Source organism: Cnephaeus nilssonii (genome assembly GCF_951640355.1).
Source record: "Cnephaeus nilssonii genome assembly, chromosome: 14".
NCBI classification, from domain to species: domain Eukaryota; kingdom Metazoa; phylum Chordata; class Mammalia; order Chiroptera; family Vespertilionidae; genus Cnephaeus; species Cnephaeus nilssonii.
Genome location: NC_137085.1, coordinates 320,184 through 340,761, shown reverse-complemented (window position 1 = coordinate 340,761; position 20,578 = coordinate 320,184). Strand labels below are relative to the sequence as shown.

The 20,578-nt window shown below is 69.6% G+C and overlaps 1 protein-coding gene across 1 annotated transcript in view; it reads left to right on the top strand.

The window, feature by feature from the left end:
- The window catches only part of KCNT1 (potassium sodium-activated channel subfamily T member 1), a 30,242-nt gene that overhangs the window by 2,740 nt on the left and 6,924 nt on the right, over positions 1–20,578 (top strand). Inside the window, exons 2-23 of the mRNA XM_079790401.1 lie at positions 4,620–4,699; positions 5,272–5,371; positions 7,490–7,546; positions 8,340–8,388; positions 8,453–8,512; positions 8,776–8,850; positions 8,929–9,012; positions 9,429–9,523; positions 10,324–10,504; positions 12,468–12,632; positions 12,746–12,882; positions 13,724–13,787; positions 13,856–13,964; positions 14,175–14,283; positions 15,006–15,155; positions 15,838–16,070; positions 16,388–16,613; positions 17,294–17,399; positions 17,748–17,920; positions 18,463–18,534; positions 18,749–18,883; positions 19,318–19,429. Coding sequence (XP_079646527.1) covers positions 4,620–4,699; positions 5,272–5,371; positions 7,490–7,546; positions 8,340–8,388; positions 8,453–8,512; positions 8,776–8,850; positions 8,929–9,012; positions 9,429–9,523; positions 10,324–10,504; positions 12,468–12,632; positions 12,746–12,882; positions 13,724–13,787; positions 13,856–13,964; positions 14,175–14,283; positions 15,006–15,155; positions 15,838–16,070; positions 16,388–16,613; positions 17,294–17,399; positions 17,748–17,920; positions 18,463–18,534; positions 18,749–18,883; positions 19,318–19,429 — 2,572 coding nt within the window. The remainder of the gene's footprint in view (positions 1–4,619; positions 4,700–5,271; positions 5,372–7,489; positions 7,547–8,339; positions 8,389–8,452; positions 8,513–8,775; positions 8,851–8,928; positions 9,013–9,428; positions 9,524–10,323; positions 10,505–12,467; positions 12,633–12,745; positions 12,883–13,723; positions 13,788–13,855; positions 13,965–14,174; positions 14,284–15,005; positions 15,156–15,837; positions 16,071–16,387; positions 16,614–17,293; positions 17,400–17,747; positions 17,921–18,462; positions 18,535–18,748; positions 18,884–19,317; positions 19,430–20,578) is intronic.

Genomic DNA, 20,578 nt, shown 5'->3' with positions numbered 1-20,578 from the left:
TGGGGTGCCACTCTCCTCTGTACCCCAGGACCTCTGAGTTCCGTGTTACCCGTTAGCTGTGACCCCAGCCTGTCAGGGTTCAAGCCTGCTCAACCTCCTATCCTCCGTGCAGGCGTGGCCCTGGGACCCCTCCCACCCCGTCCCCCTCCTTCCTGCAAATCCCACCTGCACACGGCCCCGCCCCTCCAGGAAGCTGGACACTGCCCTTCCTGGGTCTCCCCGCCAGCACCCTCACCCCCTCTCAGTGAGCCCCTGGTCCTGAGGCCACCGGCTCTGGTTCTGCCGGGCACGTGCCAGCCCCTGATGCACCTGTTGCCCCAGCTCAGAGCTGGGCAGCGCCAGGGCCCGTGAGAGGGAGCCGGAGCTCGCCCAAAGCTCGCAGTGACCCCAGCTCCAGCCCAGCTAAGCCTGGCTCTGTGCTCTGTGCCCAGCCCCCCACCCCACCCTGCCAACACCTCACCCACCCATGCGTCAGAATTTGGGGGCACTGTGGGGGAGCCTGCCCACCCCGAGGGCCCTGCCGAGGCTGGTGGGCGTGTGGCTGGGACCCGCCTTGCAGGCCGGCCCCCCTCGTTGCTGGGGCTCCTTCGGAGGCAGGGGTCCTCTGGGCCTTGGCTTCCTCTTCTGGGGACTGGCTGCTTTGAGGACTAGGAGAGGGCCCCTGCCCGGCTCAGTGGTTGGTGAACCAGGAGGTCACGCTTCGATTTCGGTCAGGGGCACATGCCCGGGTTGCGGGTTCGATCCCCAGTGGGGGGCGTGCAGGAGGCAGCTGATCCATGGATGTTTCTCTCTCTCTCCCTCTCCCTTCCTCTCTCTAATCAATAAAAAAAATATATTTTTAAAAAGAGGGAGGGGGGCCTGGACTCCCATGGGTGCATCATCAGCAAAGAGCAGACCCTGCCAGGTCCCCCCAGGTCGGGGTCTCAGCCCCAGGCTCCCACAGCTTCTTCCCCGGCACAGGCCACGCCGAACCAGCCCCCGCTTTGGCTGGTCTGATGGGTAGGCGAGTGGAGGGAAGTCCGCTGCTTGGAGGCCAGGAGCCGTGGCTGGCCAGGCAGACTCGAACCCTGGTTGTCTCTTCCAGCCAGAGGCCCCCGGCCGCCCTTAGCCTCCGGGTGTGCAGTGAGGGGGATGGTGCCCCTTCCTGGACGCAGGGTGCCTGGTGCTGGGCCGGCGGGAGGAGCAGGGGCCGTGAGCACTCAGACGCAGGTCGGGACCTGCTGGCTTGGTGACGGGGTGGCCCAGTTCTGGGGTGCGGTCAGCTCGGCGTGGTCGTCACCCTGTCTCCCGGGGGAGGTGCATGTGCCTGGGCCACGTGTGCTGTGCTGCTGCTCTGCACCGAGGGCCGGGCGGGCCACCCCACCAGCAGTGACCTCGCCTCGCCGCGCCTGGGGCTCCCCGGGTCAGGGCATGAGCATGGGCATGCCCCCAACCCCCCCGAGCCTCCCTGCTGGCCTGTGCCCGCCTGGCCCGGGGTCCAGGCCCTCGTCCGTGCGTCCCCGTGTTGACGTGTCCGCCCGTGTCTGTCCCCAGGCTTCCCGTGGAGGATTTCAGCCTGGACTCATCCCTGTCTCAGTAAGTGTCCCGAGGGGAGGGGCCGCAGGGGGACAGACAGGACCCCGCGGGGTCTCCGCCGAGTGTCCGCAGAGGGTGGGGGTGCTGCTGCGTCTGGGCGTGGGCTGAGGCCGGGACGGCACACCTGCTCCAGACCTACCTGGGCCCTGGCAGTGGCCAGTGGGCCGCTGAGGCCTCCGAGGTGCCCAGCCCCCCGCGCCCCCCGCCAGGCCTCCGGCCAAAGGAAGGAGCGAGTGGATGCGTGAGAAGGACACATAGGAAGGAGCCCTCTTTGCCTCTGCCCTTGCCCGTGGCCCCGTTTGTGGGCACCTCCACGTCCCGTTCCAGGGTCACTGGCCGTGTGGTTTCTTGGGGCCCGGACTCCCCGTCCAGTGCTTCCCCGGCTCCTGAGGGCGGCTTGCTGTGAGTGTGGCCACTGCCCCCTCCCCATGGGCCCTCGAGCCACAGCTGGGCCACGGCGGGGTGGGGAGAGCCCTCCTCCCACAGCCCCTGGTGGGCGTCAGCCACACGCGTGGTCTGTGGCTCAGGGGCCGCCTTTTCTGGGCGATGGGTGTGGCCGGCGTCGGGACGCACAGGACGGAATCGGCCCTGGTTGCTGGCACCATCTGAGCTGACGGGTGCAGCCCCCCGGCCACACGCATGGGCGGTCTCATCTAACCTCCACCCGGAAGCGAACGGTTAGCCAGACCTGAGCGGGGAGCCCGAGAGGCAGAGAGGGACCTTTTTAGGTCTCCGCAGTCACAGACCCCCGGCCAGGCACCCCCACCGCCGGGGAGGGCCGTCCCGGTCCCTGCCCGTCCCCAGGGCAGGAGGCGAGGCTCGGGCAGGTGCCGGGCGGCCCGTGTCTGGCCTGGTGCCCCCAGGCCGAGAGCTGGCCCTCGACCAGCCGTGTGCGCGGTGAGCCCGGGACTCGGTCCGGCAGGGTTGGCCCAGCACCGACAGAACTGGGCTGAGCTGTGCCTGTGGCCGTAACGTGGGAGTTTGTAATTTACTTTTTGTGGTGCTGGAGGGAGAGGCCACAGCTCATGAAATATTGAAGGGGAAGAGGGAGGTTTGTGAAGGTCGCTGGCCCGCCGCTCGACCTCCTGCGCCTGCGGCTGCGGCTTCTCCCTCCTTCCGCGTGGGCAGCGCCTCCCTCCGCGTGGATCCTGCCGCCGAGGCCTCGGGGTCCGCCCAGAGGGGGGTCCGCAGCCCAGGGCAAGGGGTCAGCCAGCACTCGCCCCGCTATTCTGGGGGTGCGGGGCGGGGGATCTGGGAGCAAACACATGGGGGCGTGGCTAGTCCTGGTCAGCAGCCCTGACCCCACAGGGCCTGGCAGGGAACGCGCTGGGCAGGGGGAGCAGGTGCAGGGGTGTGGGGAGGGGTCCCTGGGGAGGGGCTGGGCGGCCCTGGCAGGAGGCAGGAGCGGCCAGTGCAGCTTCCCAGTCTGCCTCAGTTTCCCAGCTCTGGGCTCAGCGGGCGTGGAGGGGACAGGACGGCCGGGTGTGGGGGGGCGGTGGCTGGGAGGCCTGTGGGGGACACGAGAGTGGGGGCTCTGCCTCTGAGGCCGGGCTGTGCCGGGCGGGGAGTGTGTTGGGCTGGGTGTCCTGGGGCTGGTGGTCCCCAGGAACACGGGCTGGGCTGTGGGGCGCGTGCCCCGCCCTCACCGACCGGCTGTCTGAGCCCTGACTTCAGAGAGGAGGGCGTTTGACCGGGCGTTTGACCGACTCCCCCGAGACCCTCGGGGCCTCCCTGACCGGCTCCAGGCGGCACCTACAGAGAGTGGGGTTCAGGGGTTCAGAGCTGGGAGGTGGGGAGGGCTCCCAGGAAGGAGGGAGGGTGCGAGGGTTGGGAACCTCTGGCTCTGGGTTGGGACCCCGCTGGCCTATGGGAGACCTGTCCTGCTGATTGAGCCCCGAGTGTGGCCGGGTGACCCCCCTGCACCAGGTCCTGAGGGGGAGGGCCCCTGCCACCCCGTCCTCCCGCCCTGGAGCCTGTGACCAGCAGTGGCCCCTGTGGCCCGGGCTCGGCCTCCAGGGCCCGCGGGCGGCGTGGCACTGCTCCCACGGCGTGGCCGTGGCCGTGGCCGTGGCATGGGACTGGTGCTGCCTCACCTGCACGGCTGGCCCCACCCCACCACCCCGAGGGGGGCCGGCGCCTGTCTCGTTCTGGGGTGACACCCACGGCTGGCTTGTGGGTTCCTGGGCTTGTCCTGCCAAGGGCGCAGACCGCCTTTGACGGGGTGCAAGAGGTCACACGTGGGGGGCGGCCGGTGCCAGCGCAGAGCAAGTTGCCCACCCAGCACCCCGGTGACGGCCTCTCGGGGGCGAGTGCTCCCCACATTCTGGAGGGAAGCTCTGAGCCCTCCGTGCCGCCCGCCCCCGGCTCCAGGGCCCGCTCCGGCCATCCCGCCTGCTGTCCGTCACTCCTGTGGAGGGCCAAGCCCGCACCTGGCCAGCAGGGTGGGCAGTGTCCATCGCCTGCAGGATCCACGTTGTCAAGGAGACCAGACGGCCTTGCCTGCCCCCCGCCCCCTCCCCTACATCTGACTCATTCCTCCTGGGGCTGCGGGGGTGGGGGTGGGGGGCTGATTCCAGGTCGCTGGGAGCCTGGGAGGGGCCCAGGGTGTCTGGGGATCGGCCGAGGGTGCAGGTGAGCCCGAGGGACGGGGCCCACCTCCCCGACATTCCTGCTGGTGCAGCAAGCCTCCAGGCATGGCCTCCAGGGACCACCAGCAAAGCAGCTGCCCAGCGGCTTCTAGAACGTTCTGTGTCGATGATGTGACATGTTTGGAGCCTGTGCCAAGGGCCGCACGGGGCATGTTGAATCCTGGTGGCTGGCCGTGACCTCCGAGGCTGGGCCCGGAGAGGTGGCCTCCCGGGAGCCTGGGGGCACCCCGGTGTAAGGCCCACGGGCAGGTGGGGGCGTTGGCCCCGCTGCTTTCTGTCCGTCCGTCCGTCTGTCTGTCTTCTGGGCTCCTCCAGGGTGGGAGAAGCCGGTGTGCGGGCCTGTGGCTGGCCCCCGGCTGAGCCCCCGGCTGAGCCCACGCCCGCTCCTGCCCGCAGGGTCCAGGTGGAGTTCTACGTCAACGAGAACACGTTCAAGGAGCGCCTCAAGCTGTTCTTCATCAAGAACCAGAGATCCAGTGAGTGTGTCTGCGGGGGTGGGGGTGGAGTTGGGGGGCGGGGGGTCCCCCGAAGGGTCCAGCTATGCAGGGGGCTGGTGGGGGCCTGGCAGTGGGGGTGGTGGTGAGCCCAGGGGCAGGGGCAGTGCCTCCTCTGGGCTTCACGCCACCTTCCACGCAGCAGGACCTGGGCCTGTGGGGACCCTGCTGAACCCCGGGATGGGACATGGCCGTCAGGGACTCAGCCCAGCCTCCTCCCTGTGGGCCCGGCCCTCCCACCCTCACCCCGGGGGACCCCTGGCCCCTCAGTGCGACCCTCACACCCCTGTAGGCTCTGTCTACAGCCTTCCTGGGGAGAGCTGGGCCACTGGACCCTCCTGGGGTGCAGGGCGGGGTGCAGAGGTCATGCCCGAGTCCCGGCCATGGGTGTGCTCCCCAGCCCCCCCCTCCTGCCCGTGGAGGGAGCGGCATGGGCACCCTGCTCCTCTGGGGGCGGCCAGCCCCGTGTCCAGGGTGCAGAGCGAGGAGCGTTAGCAGGGGGACCCCGGGTGGCCCGGGGGCCCTGACACCCCCACTCTGCCCGCCCCCCGCAGGCCTGAGGATCCGACTGTTCAACTTCTCCCTGAAGCTGCTCACGTGTCTTCTCTACATTGTCCGAGTCCTGCTCGACGACCCGGCCCTGGGCATCGGCTGGTGGGTGGCCCGTGGGGCTGGGGCTGCTGCCGTGGCAGAGGCCGTGGGCGTGGCTGGAGGTCTGTGGTCAGCGCCCAGCCGGCCCCCGGACGCCCTCTGTCCAGGGCCTGGGGGTCCGTCCTTCCCCAGTGTGACCCCCCAGTGTCCATGCCCCAGGACTGCCCTGGACGCTGCCCGCGGGTTCCACTGACCAACCGGTTGTGGGCAGGGGAGACGGTGGCGCCCTTGTCCGTGGCCCGCGCGGCCCGGGTCCTGGATGGGTGGGTCCTCGATTGGACGCAGCCCCCGGTCCCCGAAGAGCAGGCCTCAGCCGCTCCGCTCCCCGCCTGGCCCGGGCTCCTCTCTCCAGTCCCTCCTTCGTTTGCACGGCTGAGCCCGGGCCCCAAGGTCAGGGGTCAGGGGTCAGGTTAGCTGCCCAGCTGCAGGGGACTGGGCCTCCCTCCCTCACTGCGGCGTCTCCCAGCTGCCGTGGCGGCTGCAGAGCTCACGCGCTTCCACGCGGTCCTGGTGGGAGTGTTGCTCCCGCGGGAGCTGGTGGGTCCCCTCAGCCCCTTCTCCTGGCCTCTGTGGTCCCGGGGACACCCAGCGGGGTCCATGCAGGGCCAGGATGTCTTGAGTGAAGCCTTTGCCGGCCAGCTCCCCACCCCTGGTGCTCTGGACTCCCTGAACCCCGGGTGGGGATTCTAGGGCGACGCTGTGCGTGCTGGTCCTCGCTCCCGTTTCCGGCCGTGGCTTTGCTCCCCTCTGAAGGCTCTCGTGTCCGCTGTCCTGGTCCCGGTTCCCGGACGCCTTCTGTCCGGGCGTCGGTTCTTGCTGTGACGCCCAGGGCCAGCAGGCCACCCTTGCTCCCCGCGTTTTCCTCGGCGGCTCAGGCCCTGCTTGTCCCGCTCCCAGGCAGGGTGTTTCCTCAAATGTCCGGCCCCTCCGTGCCCTCTGCCAGGGGCGGGCACCAAGGCGGCGGCCCCGCAGTTGGCGTGTGGCCTGGTCATCGCGGTCCTGGGTGGGCCAGCCACTCCTCTGGCCGCCTCCTCAGAGCGGATTCTTTTTTTAAATAAATTTTTAAAATTGATTTCAGAGAGGAAGGGAGAGGGAGAGAGAGGTAGAAACATCAGTGATGAGAGAGAATCAGGGATCGGCTGCCTCCTGCACGCCCCCTGCTGGGGAGTGAGCCCGTGACCTGGGCATGTGCCCTGACTGGGAATCAAACCGTGACCTCCTGGTTCACAGGTCGAAGCTCAACCACAGCCACGCTGGCCGGGCCGGAGCAGGTTCTTCCTGCCTCTCCCCTGGGGGTTCGGCCGGGCCCTGGGCTCCTGCGGCTGAGCCGGGAAGGCCTTCCCGTCTTCATCCCGTGGGCAGGGCAGGCCCCACCGTGTGGTTTTAGGAGGAAAACGGGGGCTCGAACTGCCTCCCTCACCGCTTTCACGGTTCACCCCAGAGGCTCCGGGCGCCTGGTCCCACCCCCATGGGGTCCGGGTCTGTTGTCCTGGGCAGCACCTGGCGTGGGGCTGGGTGGCCGGGGAGGGGGGAGGACGTGTGGAGGGATGGGCGGGACGGATGGCTGGCCGTCACAGCGGCCCGTACAGCGGAGGGAAGAGGGTCATATGAGAGAAGGGGCGGGAGCTGCCTGCCACCGGGGGCTCTGATGGGTCCCCTGGTCGGCGCTGGTACTGGTTACGGTCTGGGGCTGAAGGGGCATGTCTGCCACGCCCCTGCCCTTCTCACCAAGGGGGCATCGGGTCGGGAGGGTCGTCGTCGGGAGCAACAGAGGGTGAGCCTCCTGCAGTCAGCGCTGTGGGCTGAGCTGCTCTCATCTCGTGGATGCTGCCTGGCCCTGTCTGTGGCCTCCGCCTCCAGGAAGCCCCCCGGGAGTTCCCTCCGGGCCACCTGTGCCCACACAGCCGTCCCAGCAGCCTGCTGAGACTGGTTCTCTACAGGCACCCCTCTCTCATCCGCGGGGGGTGGGGGGGTCCTCCTAGTTTTGCCGGCCCTTCCGAGATGCAGGAGTGTGGCCCTGGGTGGGGAGAGGGTGCCCCCCAAGCTCCATGCGCCCTCGGGGCCGGGGAAGGTCCTAGGGCAGCGCTGGGGGCCGTGGCCAGGCCAGCTCTGTCTCCACAGCTGGGGCTGCCCGAAGGAGAACTACACCTTCAACGAGTCGTCCCCCGTGATCAACTGGTGAGTGCTCGCCGCGCCCTGGAGGCGGGGGCCCGGGGCGGGTGGCCGGAGGCTGCTGTGGCCCAGGCAGCCGGACGGTGCCCAGCCTCAGCTTGGGGGCCCCTGGATTCCCTGAGCCTGGGCCAGCACGCGGTGGGCAGGACTGGGGTGTCCCTGAAGGGCACCCCGAGGGCTCCGGGAGCAGATGGAGAGCCAGGGGTCACCACAGGGGCCCGGCCTGCCCCTGAGCCGCTGGAGGGTGGTGGGGGGCCGAGGGGAGACACCTGTGAGCGATGCTCTGAGCCAGGGGAGCAGGTGCCCCGTCGGCAGCGCCGGGTGGTCCCTGAGGGGCCGGGCACCTGCTGCGGGAGACGGGCCGTGTCCGGGGCGTGGCCACCGCGAGGCGGGGCCCTCTCCCTGCCGCACTCCCACCCCCAGAGGAGGGCTGGCTCGGCCGCGGCCTCCTGCCCCTCCCTCGGCCTCCTGCCCCGCCCTCGGCCTCCTGCCCCGCCCTCGGCCTCCTGCCCCGCCCTCGGCCTCCACCTCACGGGCCGCCCCGGTTCTTCCACTCCCACGGCCGCCGTGCCTCGCGGGGACCCCTCCCCGTGTCCCCAGGCCGTGCGTGCGGAGGGCCCGTCACAGGACCGGGGAGAGGAGGACGGGCCCCGGCCACCCGGGACCTCGGAGCTGCAGCCGGCCCCCCGTCAGGCAGGCGGCAGCCCAGGCCCCGGCCTCCTGGAGGCCCCCTTCCCGGAGCCCCCTTCCCTCCGAGGGCCGGGCTGGACGCCCGCCCAGGTCACCTCTCTCTCCCCAGGGCGCCCATCCTGTGGGTGGAGAGGAAGATGGCCCTGTGGGTGACCCAGGTGAGTGGGAGGGGCACTGCCCCCCCAGCCGGCCCCACCCCCGCTAAGGCGCCCCCTCCCCTAGGTCATCGTGGCCGTAATCAGCTTCCTGGAGACCATGCTGCTCATTTACCTCAGCTACAAGGTGCGTGCCCGCCCCGCCCGGCCCTTCCCCAAGCCCCCCGCCCTCCCCTCTGACCCCCAACCCGCCCTGACCTCTGACCCTCCAAGCTTAACCTGACCTCTGACCCCCACCCACCATGACCTCTGGCTGGTCTCTCCCCAGCTCACCCTGACCTCTAACCCCTACCCCGCCCTGTCCTCTGGCTGTTCTCTCCCCACCTTGCCCTGACCTCTGACTCCTGACCTCTGGCTGATCTCTCCCCACCCTGCCCACCCGGCTCCCAGGGCAACATCTGGGAGCAGATCTTCCGCGTGTCCTTCATCCTGGAGATGATCAACACGCTGCCCTTCATCATCACGGTGGGTGAGCTGCCCCGAGCCGGCCCGACCCCCAGCCCCCCCGACGCCAGCCCCGCCCCCTGACCCGTCTCCCCGCAGATCTTCTGGGCGCCGCTGCGGAACCTGTTCATCCCCGTGTTTCTGAACTGCTGGCTGGCCAAGCACGCACTGGAGAACATGATCGTGAGCTGCCCCACCCCCCCCAAACATGCCATCCCTCACGCAGAGACCCGCCCTTTCCTGCCTGGGGGAGGGGGGCTGGGGGAGCAGGAGGGTGAAGGTGCCAGGTGAGGGCAGGGGGCACGCAAACCAGACCCCCCGGCCCAGCCAGCGGGCCACGAGCAGACCCTCCGCTGAGGGCCCACGCGGTGCACGCTGAGATGTCAGCAGGCCCTGGCTGTGTCCCCCCTCACGCCAGGCCCCTGGCCACCCCCTGTGCTCACTATAAAATGGGGTGCAGCGCGCAGGGCCGGCCTCTGGCTGTGCAGGACCCCCCGGTCCTCGCCGGCCTCTGGCTGTGCAGGACCCCCCGTCCCGGCCAGGGGAGGGCCCTGGGCTCCGTGCAGGTCCCAGCCTCTGCCCCCGGCGCCCGCCCACAGAACGACTTCCACCGCGCCATCCTGCGGACGCAGTCGGCCATGTTCAACCAGGTCCTGATCCTCTTCTGCACCCTGCTGTGCCTGGTCTTCACGGGGTGAGCCGCCCGGCCCCTCCTTGGGCAGGGCCAGGCCCGGGACGGAGGTCAGGAGGCCTGGGGCGGGCGGGGGCGGGGCGGTGATGGCGGGTGGACGGCTCAGTGGTTGGGACTGGCCCCTTTGGTTTGAGGTTTAGCTGAGAGCAAGGCGGGGAGCCCGGCACCCCACATCTGCCCGTGTTCCTGCTGAGGTCCTGCCTGGCGCTGGTGAGGCCGGTCAGGGGGGCAGGCTCCAAGGCCGTGCACTTCCTGCCTCGCCCAACACACAGACCTCCGCGGAGAGGACGGGGCGTCCACATCGGCCACGCCCTCCCAGCAGCCAGTCCGCCGTGCACCCAGGGTGGGGTCCCCGAGCACGGTGCGCGCTGCCCCGTGGTGTGTGCTGTGGCCCAGGCCCTGCGTCCGCACCTCTTGGGGGCGGCCCTGGGAGGGACTGTCCAGCTCCGGGCCGCACAGGGTCTGAGCACCCCAACCCCGTTTGACCTCCTGGGTGGGGACGAGGCCCTGAGAGGTGGGGTGGAGGCCCCCCGACCCCAGGCCCACACTCCGCCGTGCGGCTCTGCGTCCACGCCCCTGGTGCGTTATGCAGGGTCGCGGGGGAGCCACCAGGCAGGAGGGACCCCATGCTGGGGTGTGGCTCCGTGGGAAGCACTGGCCGAGCTGGCCTGGGGTCGGGCTGGCGGGGGTGGGGGCACCGGGCTCGGCCCCGTGCCACGGTGTCTCTGGGTGGGGCAGGCCCATGCTTCGCCCGGGCTCGGGGGCCAGGCCCTGCCACCCCCTGACCTGCCCGCCGCCTGCAGGACCTGCGGCATCCAGCACCTGGAGCGGGCGGGCGAGAACCTGTCCCTCCTCACCTCCTTCTACTTCTGCATCGTCACCTTCTCCACCGTGGGCTACGGCGACGTGACGCCCAAGATCTGGCCGTCCCAGCTGCTGGTCGTCATCATGATCTGCGTGGCCCTCGTGGTGCTCCCGCTGCAGGTGAGCTGTCAGGTGGGGAGGGGGGCAGCGAGGCTGGGTGCTCCCGCTGCAGGTGAGCCCCTCGGGGGGAGGGGAAGGGAGGGCTGGGACCGAGAGGGCCGGAGAGGGCGCACACCCCTCCACAGGATCCTGTGGGGGGGTGGGGGTCTGGTAACCACACAGCCCTCGGCCGTCAGTGCGGAGAGCGAGGGCTGCCCTGAGCCTCTTCCTCCCGGGACCTGGGCTGAGTGTGGGGCAGGAGGGCTGGCCGGGTGTCCCGAGGGCTGGGAGTCAGGTGCCTTCGCCGGTGCAGCAGCAGCCGTGGGACCACGTGAGGCACGCCAGCCAGTGCCCAGCGCTTCCCCGTCACACCTGTCACCAAGGCCAGTCTGCTGGGACGCGGGCCAGAACCTAGCCCAGTGCCCACCTGTGCTCACGCCCAGAGGGGGGCCAGCTGGTCTCTGCTCGGGACGGGGCAGAGGGCACCCCGCTGCAGCCATCGGCCAGTCCACCAGGGGGTCCTCTGCTGACCCTGAGCTTTCCCTAACCTTGTAGCTCAGAGCCGTCACCCCCCCCCCGGCCCCTGCCCCCCCTTGTCCAGAGCACAGCCCCGTCCACGGCAGGAAAGCCTATGTGTGCCGGGGACACCTGAGCCGAGAGGGCCCTCGAGGCAGCCTCACCCCACTTTCCTTCCGGGACCTTGGTCAGAGGGGCCTCGGGCTCAGCCTCCCCACCTCCCCCCACCCCACGGCCACCTCCCCTTCCCAGGATCCCCCCCTCCCCCTGCAGACGGGGAGTCAGAGACGGTGGCGAGCGGCCCGGGATGGGCCAGCACCAGACAGCTCTGCCCTGAGCACTTTAAAAAAAAATCCTCCCCCAAGCATGTTTTTATTGATTTTAGAGAGGAAGGGAGAGGGAGAGAGAGAGAGAGAGACATCGATGTGAGAGAGGAAGGGAGAGGGAGAGAGAGAGAGACATCGATGTGAGAGAGGAAGGGAGAGGGAGAGAGAGAGAGAGACATCGATGTGAGAGAGGAAGGGAGAGGGAGAGAGAGAGAGAGACATCGATGTGAGAGAGGAAGGGAGAGGGAGAGAGAGAGAGAGACATCGATGTGAGAGAGGAAGGGAGAGAGAGAGAGAGAGAGAGACATCGATGTGAGAGAGGAAGGGAGAGGGAGAGAGAGAGAGACATCGATGTGAGAGAGGAGCATCGACCGGTTGCCTCCCGTAGGCCCCGAGCATGTGCCCTGACTGGGAATCAAACCGTGACCCGGCGGTGCACGGGACGATGCTTCAACCCACTGAGCCGCACCAGCCGGGACCGCCAGCACCTTCAGTACCTGCCGTTTTCCTAATTTAAAACGACCCCCAACACCCGAACCTCCAGGGGCCAGGTGGGCGGGGTCCCAGACCGGCAGCCCCCCATCGCCCACCGGCTGACGAGGGCCCGTCGCCGTGGTTCTGAGAGTGTCCCTTCGTGCCGGAGCCTGGGTTCTCGGCGCTGTGGCCGGGGATTCCCTCGCTCTGTTCCTGCACCGCGGTCTCGGGCACCGAAGGAGGCCCAGCCCCTCGTGAGTGACGCCCCGTGTCCAGAGTGCAGACCTCGACCTCGGACTCAGGCTGGGAGCTGACGCGAAGTCTCTCGCGACCCCACACGCCCACGGCGACGCCCACCCTGCCTCTGCGTGCCCCCTGCGTGGCCTGTGCCACTCACACCCCCGGGTCCCAGTCGTGGTCGGGACCCAGCGGACCATGGCCTGGCCTCCTCAGGCCCTGCCCTCCTCCCTGCCTCCCCGTGTCCCCGCACGAGCTGCCAGCCCGCGCCCGCCCCGCTCTGTCTCGTCGGGGACTCTCCGTCTGCTGTTCCCACCAGGAGAGGGCCCACCTCTGACATCGCCGTCACCCACAGCCGGGCCCCGGGTGCCTCCCGGGCCCCCCCAGTCCCCTGGGCCCAGGCCCCTGGCGCTCACCTGCTCCCCCCGCAGTGCGAGGAGCTGGTCTACCTGTGGATGGAGCGGCAGAAGTCGGGGGGCAACTACAGCCGCCACCGGGCCCAGACGGAGAAGCACGTGGTGCTGTGCGTCAGCTCCCTCAAGATCGACCTGCTCATGGACTTCCTGAACGAGTTCTACGCCCACCCCCGGCTCCAGGTGCGTCACCCTGGGGGGGGCCTGGGGGACCAGGGCGGCCGGCGATGTGGGGTCGGCGGGGCTGGCAGGGCCGGGCTGACCCCATGCCCGCGCCCACACCGCGCCGCCCGCAGGACTATTACGTGGTCATCCTGTGCCCCACGGACATGGACATCCAGGTGCGCCGGGTCCTGCAGATCCCGCTGTGGGCCCAGCGGGTCATCTACCTCCAGGGCTCGGCGCTCAAGGACCAGGACCTCATGCGAGCCAAGTGAGCCCCCGCCCCGCGCAGGCCCCGGCCCGTCTCCACGCCTGGCGTCGGGGACGGTCCCCTCAGGACCTAGGAGGGGCTCAGAGGGGACGGGGGTGGGGGGTGGGGGCGTCACCGCGGTGCCTGGGGGAGGAGGTGGCTGTGGGCGGGTGTCTTTAAAGGCAAGCTGACAGCGTGACTTGAGGTGAGACTGGGTTCTTAAATGGAACTTTCCAGAATGTGCCGTGCCTGTTCTGGGACTTGCAGGAGTCTGACACATCCTTGGTGGGGAAATGTGGGTTGAGGGGAGGCCCGGGGCCCCTCACCCGCCCGCCTCCTGGCCCAGCCCCCTCCTGTCTCACCAATAAAATCAGGCACAGGAGCCCAGGCCCTGCCAGAGGTGTGGCAGCGGGCACAGCCTCCCGGGTAGTCCACGCCCAGCTCCAGGCCCGAGGGGAGACAGTGGCTGCCAGGGACCGGCGGGTTCCCGGTGATCAGTGGGGAGGGCCGGGCCTCTGACCTCCCCTGTCCTGGGCCCCTCTGCAGCCGGGGGTCCTCAGGGCTGGCGGGCTGGGAGAGGGGGTGGGGGGAGGTGGAACTAGTTACAGGTCACGAGACTTGGGCAGCTCACCCCCGGAGCGGACAGGCCGGTGGCCGGGGTCCAGTGTCTCTGCCAACACGTGTTCCCCTCCGTCCACCCCAGCCCCGCCTGGGTTAGTGGGGACACAGAGGATGGGCCCCCGACAGCACGTTGTTAGCACAGAGAGGTGGGGTCTCGGCGGCCCCCACCCCTTCCAGCCCCTGACGGCCGGGCGAGAGGGCGTGCGGCGGGCCCGGGCCAGCTCAGGTCTGTGCTCTGCAGGATGGACAACGGCGAGGCCTGCTTCATCCTCAGCAGCCGGAACGAGGTGGATCGCACGGCGGCGGTGAGTGCCCCGCCCCTGCCCCAGCCCCTGCCGCCGCCCAGCGCTGACCACACCCTCTCGGCCCCCAGGACCACCAGACCATCCTGCGGGCCTGGGCCGTCAAGGACTTCGCCCCCAACTGCCCCCTCTACGTGCAGATCCTCAAGCCCGAGAACAAGTTCCACGTCAAGTTCGCAGGTGGGGGCCCCGTGTGCACCAAGGGCGGTGGAGAGGGACCCCATGCAGTCCTGCAGCAGGGGCCGGGGTCAGTGAGGGCAGCAGCCCAGGGCCGGGGAGGCAGGTGCTGAGCATCTCCGTGGGGTGTCTGAGGGGGCACCTGGGGGACAGGTGAGTAGGGGATTGTGGCGCGGTGAGGGCTGGGGGCGTCACCGACCATCCTGCCTGCAGACCACGTGGTGTGTGAGGAGGAGTGCAAGTACGCCATGCTGGCCCTGAACTGCATCTGCCCGGCCACGTCCACCCTCATCACCCTGCTGGTGCACACGTCCCGCGGCCAGTGAGTGCCGCCCGCCCGCCGCCCGGGAGACAAGGGGGGTGGGGAGGCCTGTGATGGAGAGGGGCGTGTGCAGTGGGCAAAGGTCTCATCTAAGAGGTGGGTGCTGTGGGGGAGGTCACAGGTGTGGGCCCAGCTGAGGACGCCAGGCCCACTCAGGACGCAGGGACCCTGAACAGCCAAGTTGGGGGGGGCGCCTGGGGACTGCTGGGGGCTCCAGGCTGGGCCCATCTAGAGCAAGAGGGTGCGGTCGCTGGGGGCGGGGGGAGGGGGGGCGCGTGGTGGCCAGGAGAACTCACTTGGACCCAGTACAGGCTGGCAGGACCTGGTTTTGGGGAAAAGGTGTGTTTGGTTCAGAGTACCTGGTGGGGGGGCGGGGGGATCCTAGCTGAGCCCTGGGACAGAGCAGGCTGCGGTCCTTCCTTTGGGGAGACCAGACTGGGGTCCCCTTGACAGGGGCCTGGGCTCGTTATGGGATCTGAGCAGCCCTGGGGCCGGGTCCAGGCAGGGGAGGAGGACGCTGGCCTGGGAGGGCCCACGGCCGTGGAGGCCAGCCTTGACCCTGAAACATTTCAGGGTCCCCTAAAAATCCTTGTGTTTACGGCTTTAAAAATTAGCCAAGTGACCTTCAGGCTTCGGAGGCCCAGCCAGGCAGGGAGGGGTCGGGGTCTGGGTCAGGGTCAGGGTCAGGGTCAGGCTGGCCACGGTGTCTCCCGCCCACGCAGGGAGGGCCAGGAGTCCCCGGAGCAGTGGCAGCGCATGTACGGGCGCTGCTCCGGCAACGAGGTGTACCACGTGCGCATGGGCGACAGCAAGTTCTTCCGGGAGTACCAGGGCAAGAGCTTCACCTACGCCGCGTTCCACGCGCACAAGAAGTAGGCTCCCTGGGGGGCGGGGCGGGCTCCCCGTCTCCGTGGGTTCCGGCAGGGCGGGGCCTCGGGGCTGGAGGTCAGAGTCTGCATTTGGCCTGGGCCCACCCCCCACATGGCCTCCGCTTTCTGACCTCGGGTCATCGGGTCAAGTGCGAAGGGAGGGGTCCCACACTGGGGGGGAGGGCCCCCAAACCCTGGCCTCCGAGGACCTGGCCCTGCAGAGTGGACTAGAGGCAGGCCGCTGGGTGGGGCCTTTTCGAGCCACGCCCCCCGTGCAGTATTGGTGGGACCCGACGGGCCACGCCCCCCTGTACGGTATTGGTGGGACCTGGTGAGCCCCGCCCCCTGTACAGTATTGGTGGGACCCGACGGGCCACGCCCCCTGTACGGTATTGGTGGGACCTGGCGAGCCCCGCCCCCTGTATAGTATTGGTGGGACCTGGTGAGCCCCGCCCCCTGTACAGTATTGGTGGGACCCGACGGGCCACGCCCCCTGTACAGACCTGTACGGTATTGGTGGGACCCAACCACGCCCCCTGTATGGTATTGGTGGGACCTGGCGAGCCCCGCCCCCTGTACGGTATTGGTGGGACCCGACCACGCCCCCTGCACCGTATTGGTGGGACCCGACGGGCCACGCCCCCAAACGTTGTGGGTGGGGCCCACGAGCCACGCTGCTCCCCAGGTACGGCGTGTGCCTCATCGGGCTGAAGCGGGAGGAGAACAAGAGCATCCTGCTGAACCCCGGCCCGAGGCACTCGCTGGCCGCCTCCGACACCTGCTTCTACATCAACATCACCAAGGAGGAGAACTCGGCCTTCACCTTCAAGCAGGAGGAGGCGGGGCGGGGCCTCGGGGCGCCCGGGCGCGGCCAGGCCTCCTCGCGCCTGCCGGTGCACAGCATCATCGCTTCCGTGGGTGAGCTCTGGGCCTGGGCCCCGCCCCCGCCCCCGCCCCGCCCACCCCACCTCTTCTAGGCCTGGGCCTCCGAGTGCACGTCCGTCCAGGGGGCACCCCTGCCGCCTGCGGGGCCTTCTCTGGTCGGTGTCACCCTGCCCCGGCCCTTGGCCCCTTGTAGGGAGGGAGAAACAGGCTCAGGCCCGGACCCCCTGGGGTGGCGCAGGTGGGCGGGACCCTGGGTTCCCCGGCCAGGCTGTGCCCACCTCCTGGGGAGACCACTGCCCCCTGCAGAGCCTGGGGGAGGGCGTGCCAGCCAGGTCGCCCCTCTGCCCCAGGGACAGTGGCCATGGACTTCCAGAACACAGAGTGCCAGCCGGCCCAGGGCGATGGGAGCAGCAAGCTGGCGCTGCCCACGGAGGACGGCTCCGGCAGCCGGCGGCCCAGCATCGCGCCTGTCATGGAGCTGGCCGACAGCTCAGCCCTGCTGCCCTGCGACCTGCTCAGCGACCAGTCGGAGGACGAGATGATGCCCTCGGAGGACGAGGGGCTGTCGGTGGTGGAGTGAGTGTCGCCGCGGGGCGGCAGCAGAGGTGGCACGGGGCTCAGTAGGTGGCAGTCCTGTGTCTCGGCGGTCGCCAACCCATGGTCCGCGGACCGAGTTCCAGAAGGTTGGCGACCGCCGCTGTGTCGCACCCACCCTGCGAGCTCCGAATCCTGGCTCCCAAGCAGCTTCCAGGGGCCCCGCAGAGCCACGGGGGACCCAACACCCAGGCACCACGCACGGCCCCCTCGGGGGGCTCCTCGGTATGGTCTGCAGAGGCCGCCGACGGGAACCTGGGCCCTGGATGAGGTTCCGTCCAGGCCTGGCCGCTGGCCCAGCTGCAGCTGCCGTCCTGCCGTCCTTCCTGCTGTCCGTCTGTCCTCAGCTCGGCCACTAGCCGGGGTCGGGACAGACAGCAGGGCCATGGCCAACTGGCCTGAACGTCCATTCCTCCCAGCCGGGCCCTCGCCGTGGCCACGCTCCGCTCCTGGCCCTTGCTGCTGGGTGCAGTGTGTAAGGACACTGGCCAGCGGGGTGGGGGCAGAGCTGGTGGCCTCGGGGAGCGGTGGCCAGGCTGCCGGCAGGCTCGTCTGTGGTTCTGGCGCTCTGGGTGGTCGCTGCTGCCGGCCGGGAGGGTGCGGGAGGCTGGGGGTCCCGGGGGAGGGTGGCAGGCCTTGCTGAAGCGCCCGTGTCCACCCAGGTATGTGAAGGGCTACCCCCCCAACTCGCCCTACATCGGCAGCTCCCCCACCCTGTGCCACCTGCTGCCCGAGAAGGCCCCCTTCTGCTGCCTGCGGCTGGACAAGGTAGGCCCCGCCCCGGCCGTGTGGCTGCACAGCCGTGACGGCAAGGACACGTGACGGGGACGACCTTGACCCCTCACACCGACTCGCGACCTGGTGCTCATGCCCATGGCCCTCCCGTCCTTCCTGGACACCCGTTTCCATCCCAGAGGCGTGTTTTCCCAGATGGCAGTTCACGCACCAAAGTCAGGACACGGTGTCTGGCCCATGAGCCGTTCTCCAAACGCGTGTGGTCCCATAGTCCTCGTTGTCCTTGATGGCCCCGGGGGTTCCTCGTGGCGGGGGGGGGGGGGGGGGTGGTTGTCCCGGGAGCCTGGAGGGCCGCAGCGTCAGCGTGGTCCCCTTCCCCAGGGCTGCAAGCACAACAGCTACGAGGACGCCAAGGCCTACGGCTTCAAGAACAAGCTGATCATCGTCTCGGCGGAGACGGCCGGCAACGGGCTGTACAACTTCATCGTGCCGCTGCGGGCCTACTACCGGTCCCGCAAGGAGCTCAACCCCATTGTGCTGCTGCTGGACAACAGGTGGGGCCGCCTGAGGGCGCCCGGCCAGGCAGGGGCTGGCGGAGGTCATGGCCTTGGGAAAGCACCCGGCTCCCCACCCCAGCACCCCATCTGCAGCCGCCCGGCTCCCCACCCCAGCACCCCACCTGCAGCCGCCCAGCTCCCCACCTGCAGCCGCCCGGCTCCCCACCTGCAGCTGCCCGGCTCCCCACCCCAGTGCCCCGGCTCCCACCGGCTCTGGCTCCCGCACTCTCTGTCCCTTGATATCTGTCCATCTTCTCTCATAGCTTCTCATGTCCCCGTGCCCCCCCCCCCCCCACACACACACACACACAACCGTGAGCCCCAGGAACTCCCCGGAAGCCGGGCAGCCCAGAGCCCGGGTCCACTTTGGCTGTCTGGCCTGGGCAAGTCCCCCAGCTCTCCCCAGGGCCTCGGTTTCCCCTGAGAGAAACGAACAGCCCACTGGCCGCTAGAGGCCCCCGGCCCCCGGCCCCCAGGAGCCCTGCCCTGTCCAGTCCTGCTCCCCAGGACGGCACCCGCAGGACCTGCTGTCCCCCCAGGCCCGACCACCACTTCCTGGAGGCCATCTGCTGCTTCCCGATGGTGTACTACATGGAGGGCTCCGTGGACAAGTAAGGCCTGGCCCGCACCCGCCACGGAGCAGGACCCGCCCTCCCTCCCTCCTGCTCCCAGACCCCATCCTCCCCTCCCCTCCTGCTCCCACACCCCGCCCTCCCTCCCCTCCTGCTCCCACACCCCGCCCTCCCCTCCTGCTCCCAGGGGTGGGGAGGCAGAGGGGGCCCAGGTGCACCCGGGGCATCCTGACCGCCCCGTGGCTCTCGTCAGCCTGGACAGCCTGCTGCAGTGCGGCATCATCTACGCGGACAACCTGGTGGTGGTGGACAAGGAGAGCACCATGAGCGCCGAGGAGGACTACATGGCCGACGCCAAGACCATCGTCAACGTGCAGACCATGTTCCGGTGAGGCCTCGTGCACACACGCAGGGTGGGCGGTCTGCCCACCTGGGACCCGGGGCCCCGAGTCCCCACACCCGTGACCACAGATTGCTCTGACTCCCTTCCCTACCCCCATAACTACAGGCCCCCTGAGTCCTCTCCTCAATCTGTGAATCCAGAGCACCCTGACCTGTGACCCCGGGACACCCCCACACCCTCCCCAATCTCACCTGTGACCCCGGGACACCCCCACACCCTCCCCGACCTCACCTGTGGCCCCGGGACACCCCCACACCCTCCCCGACCTCACCTGTGGCCCCGGGACACCCCCACACCCTCCCCGACCTCACCTGTGACCCCGGGACACCCCCACGCCCTCCCTGACCCCACCTGTGACCCCGGGACCCCTGCGCCTCCTCGCCCGTGACCCGCCCTGCCCTGAGCGCCTGCCCCCACAGCCTCTTCCCCAGCCTCAGCATCACCACGGAGCTCACGCATCCTTCCAACATGCGGTTCATGCAGTTCCGCGCCAAGGACAGCTACTCTCTGGCTCTTTCCAAACTGGAGAAAGTGAGTGCCCCTCCCTGGCCCTGCCGGCCGGCTGAGCCACCAGGCGCCCTCCTCTGACTGGGCCCCCGTGAGGCTCGGATTGTGTGGCCCCGAGTCTTGGAGACCATGGCTGGGCGCAGACATCAACCCCCCGTCCTGTTAGTGACCCCGAAACAGGTGACCCTGAGTCTCATTTCCTCGGCCTAGACACGGCCCCGAACCTGAGACGTGTCCGTTCTGTGAGCCTCCAGCAAGTGCGCGTGGTCACGTCCACGCAGACCAGGGGCCAGACCAGAGAGGGCGGGACTTGCCTTAGGTCACACAGCAGAGCAGTGCACGCTGGGCCAGCCCTCTGCTCCTCCGGCTCCGGGAGGGCATCAGCCCAGTGGGTGTGGAGCCAGGGGCAGGGGGACCAGCCAGGGGCAGGGGGACCAGCCAGGGGCAGGGGGACCAGGGGTCAGGGACCAGCCAGGGGCAGGGGGACTGGCCAGGGGCAGGGGGACCAGGGGTCAGGGAGCAGCCAGGGGCAGGGGCCCCAGCTCTGCAGGTGTCGTCTGGTGCATTCGCTGACCCCGGCCCCTCCCAGGCCCCTGCTCAGGACAGCGGCAGCATCACCCTCCACGGCCGGGGTCAGGGCCGCCTGCTAAGGTGAGGGCGGCACTCAGGTTGCCCCGGTGAGACCGGGGAGCCGGCGAGTCGCCACAGAGGAGGCCCCGGACAGCACCGTGGTCGGCGCAGGTTCCCTGCCAGCCCAGCTCCCCTGCCTGGGCTCGCTGACCCCGGCCACACGAGGGTGACCCCGGCCACACGAGGGTGACCCCGGCCATACCGCCCGCCCAGGCCGGGCCTGCTCGTCAGGCAGGCAGAGGGACAGCCCTGGAGCGCCATCGCCTGGACCTGGTTGGACAGCGAAGCCGGGCAGGCGGCCCCCTTGGAGGCCTCCGCTCAGCGCCCAGCAGTGCCCCTGCCCCCAGGCCCCCCTTCTCCCCACAGCCCCCCATCTCTTCGCTCCCGAGCTGGGGCCCCAGCGTGACCAGTGGGGACACGGAGCCTGGTGCTCAGGGCTTGCTCAGGTGCTGGTGCATGTACTCATGCACACGCGTGCATACCACACACCGCGCACGGGTGCACACCTCCCACACATGCCTGCACGTGCGTGTGCCCCTGGGT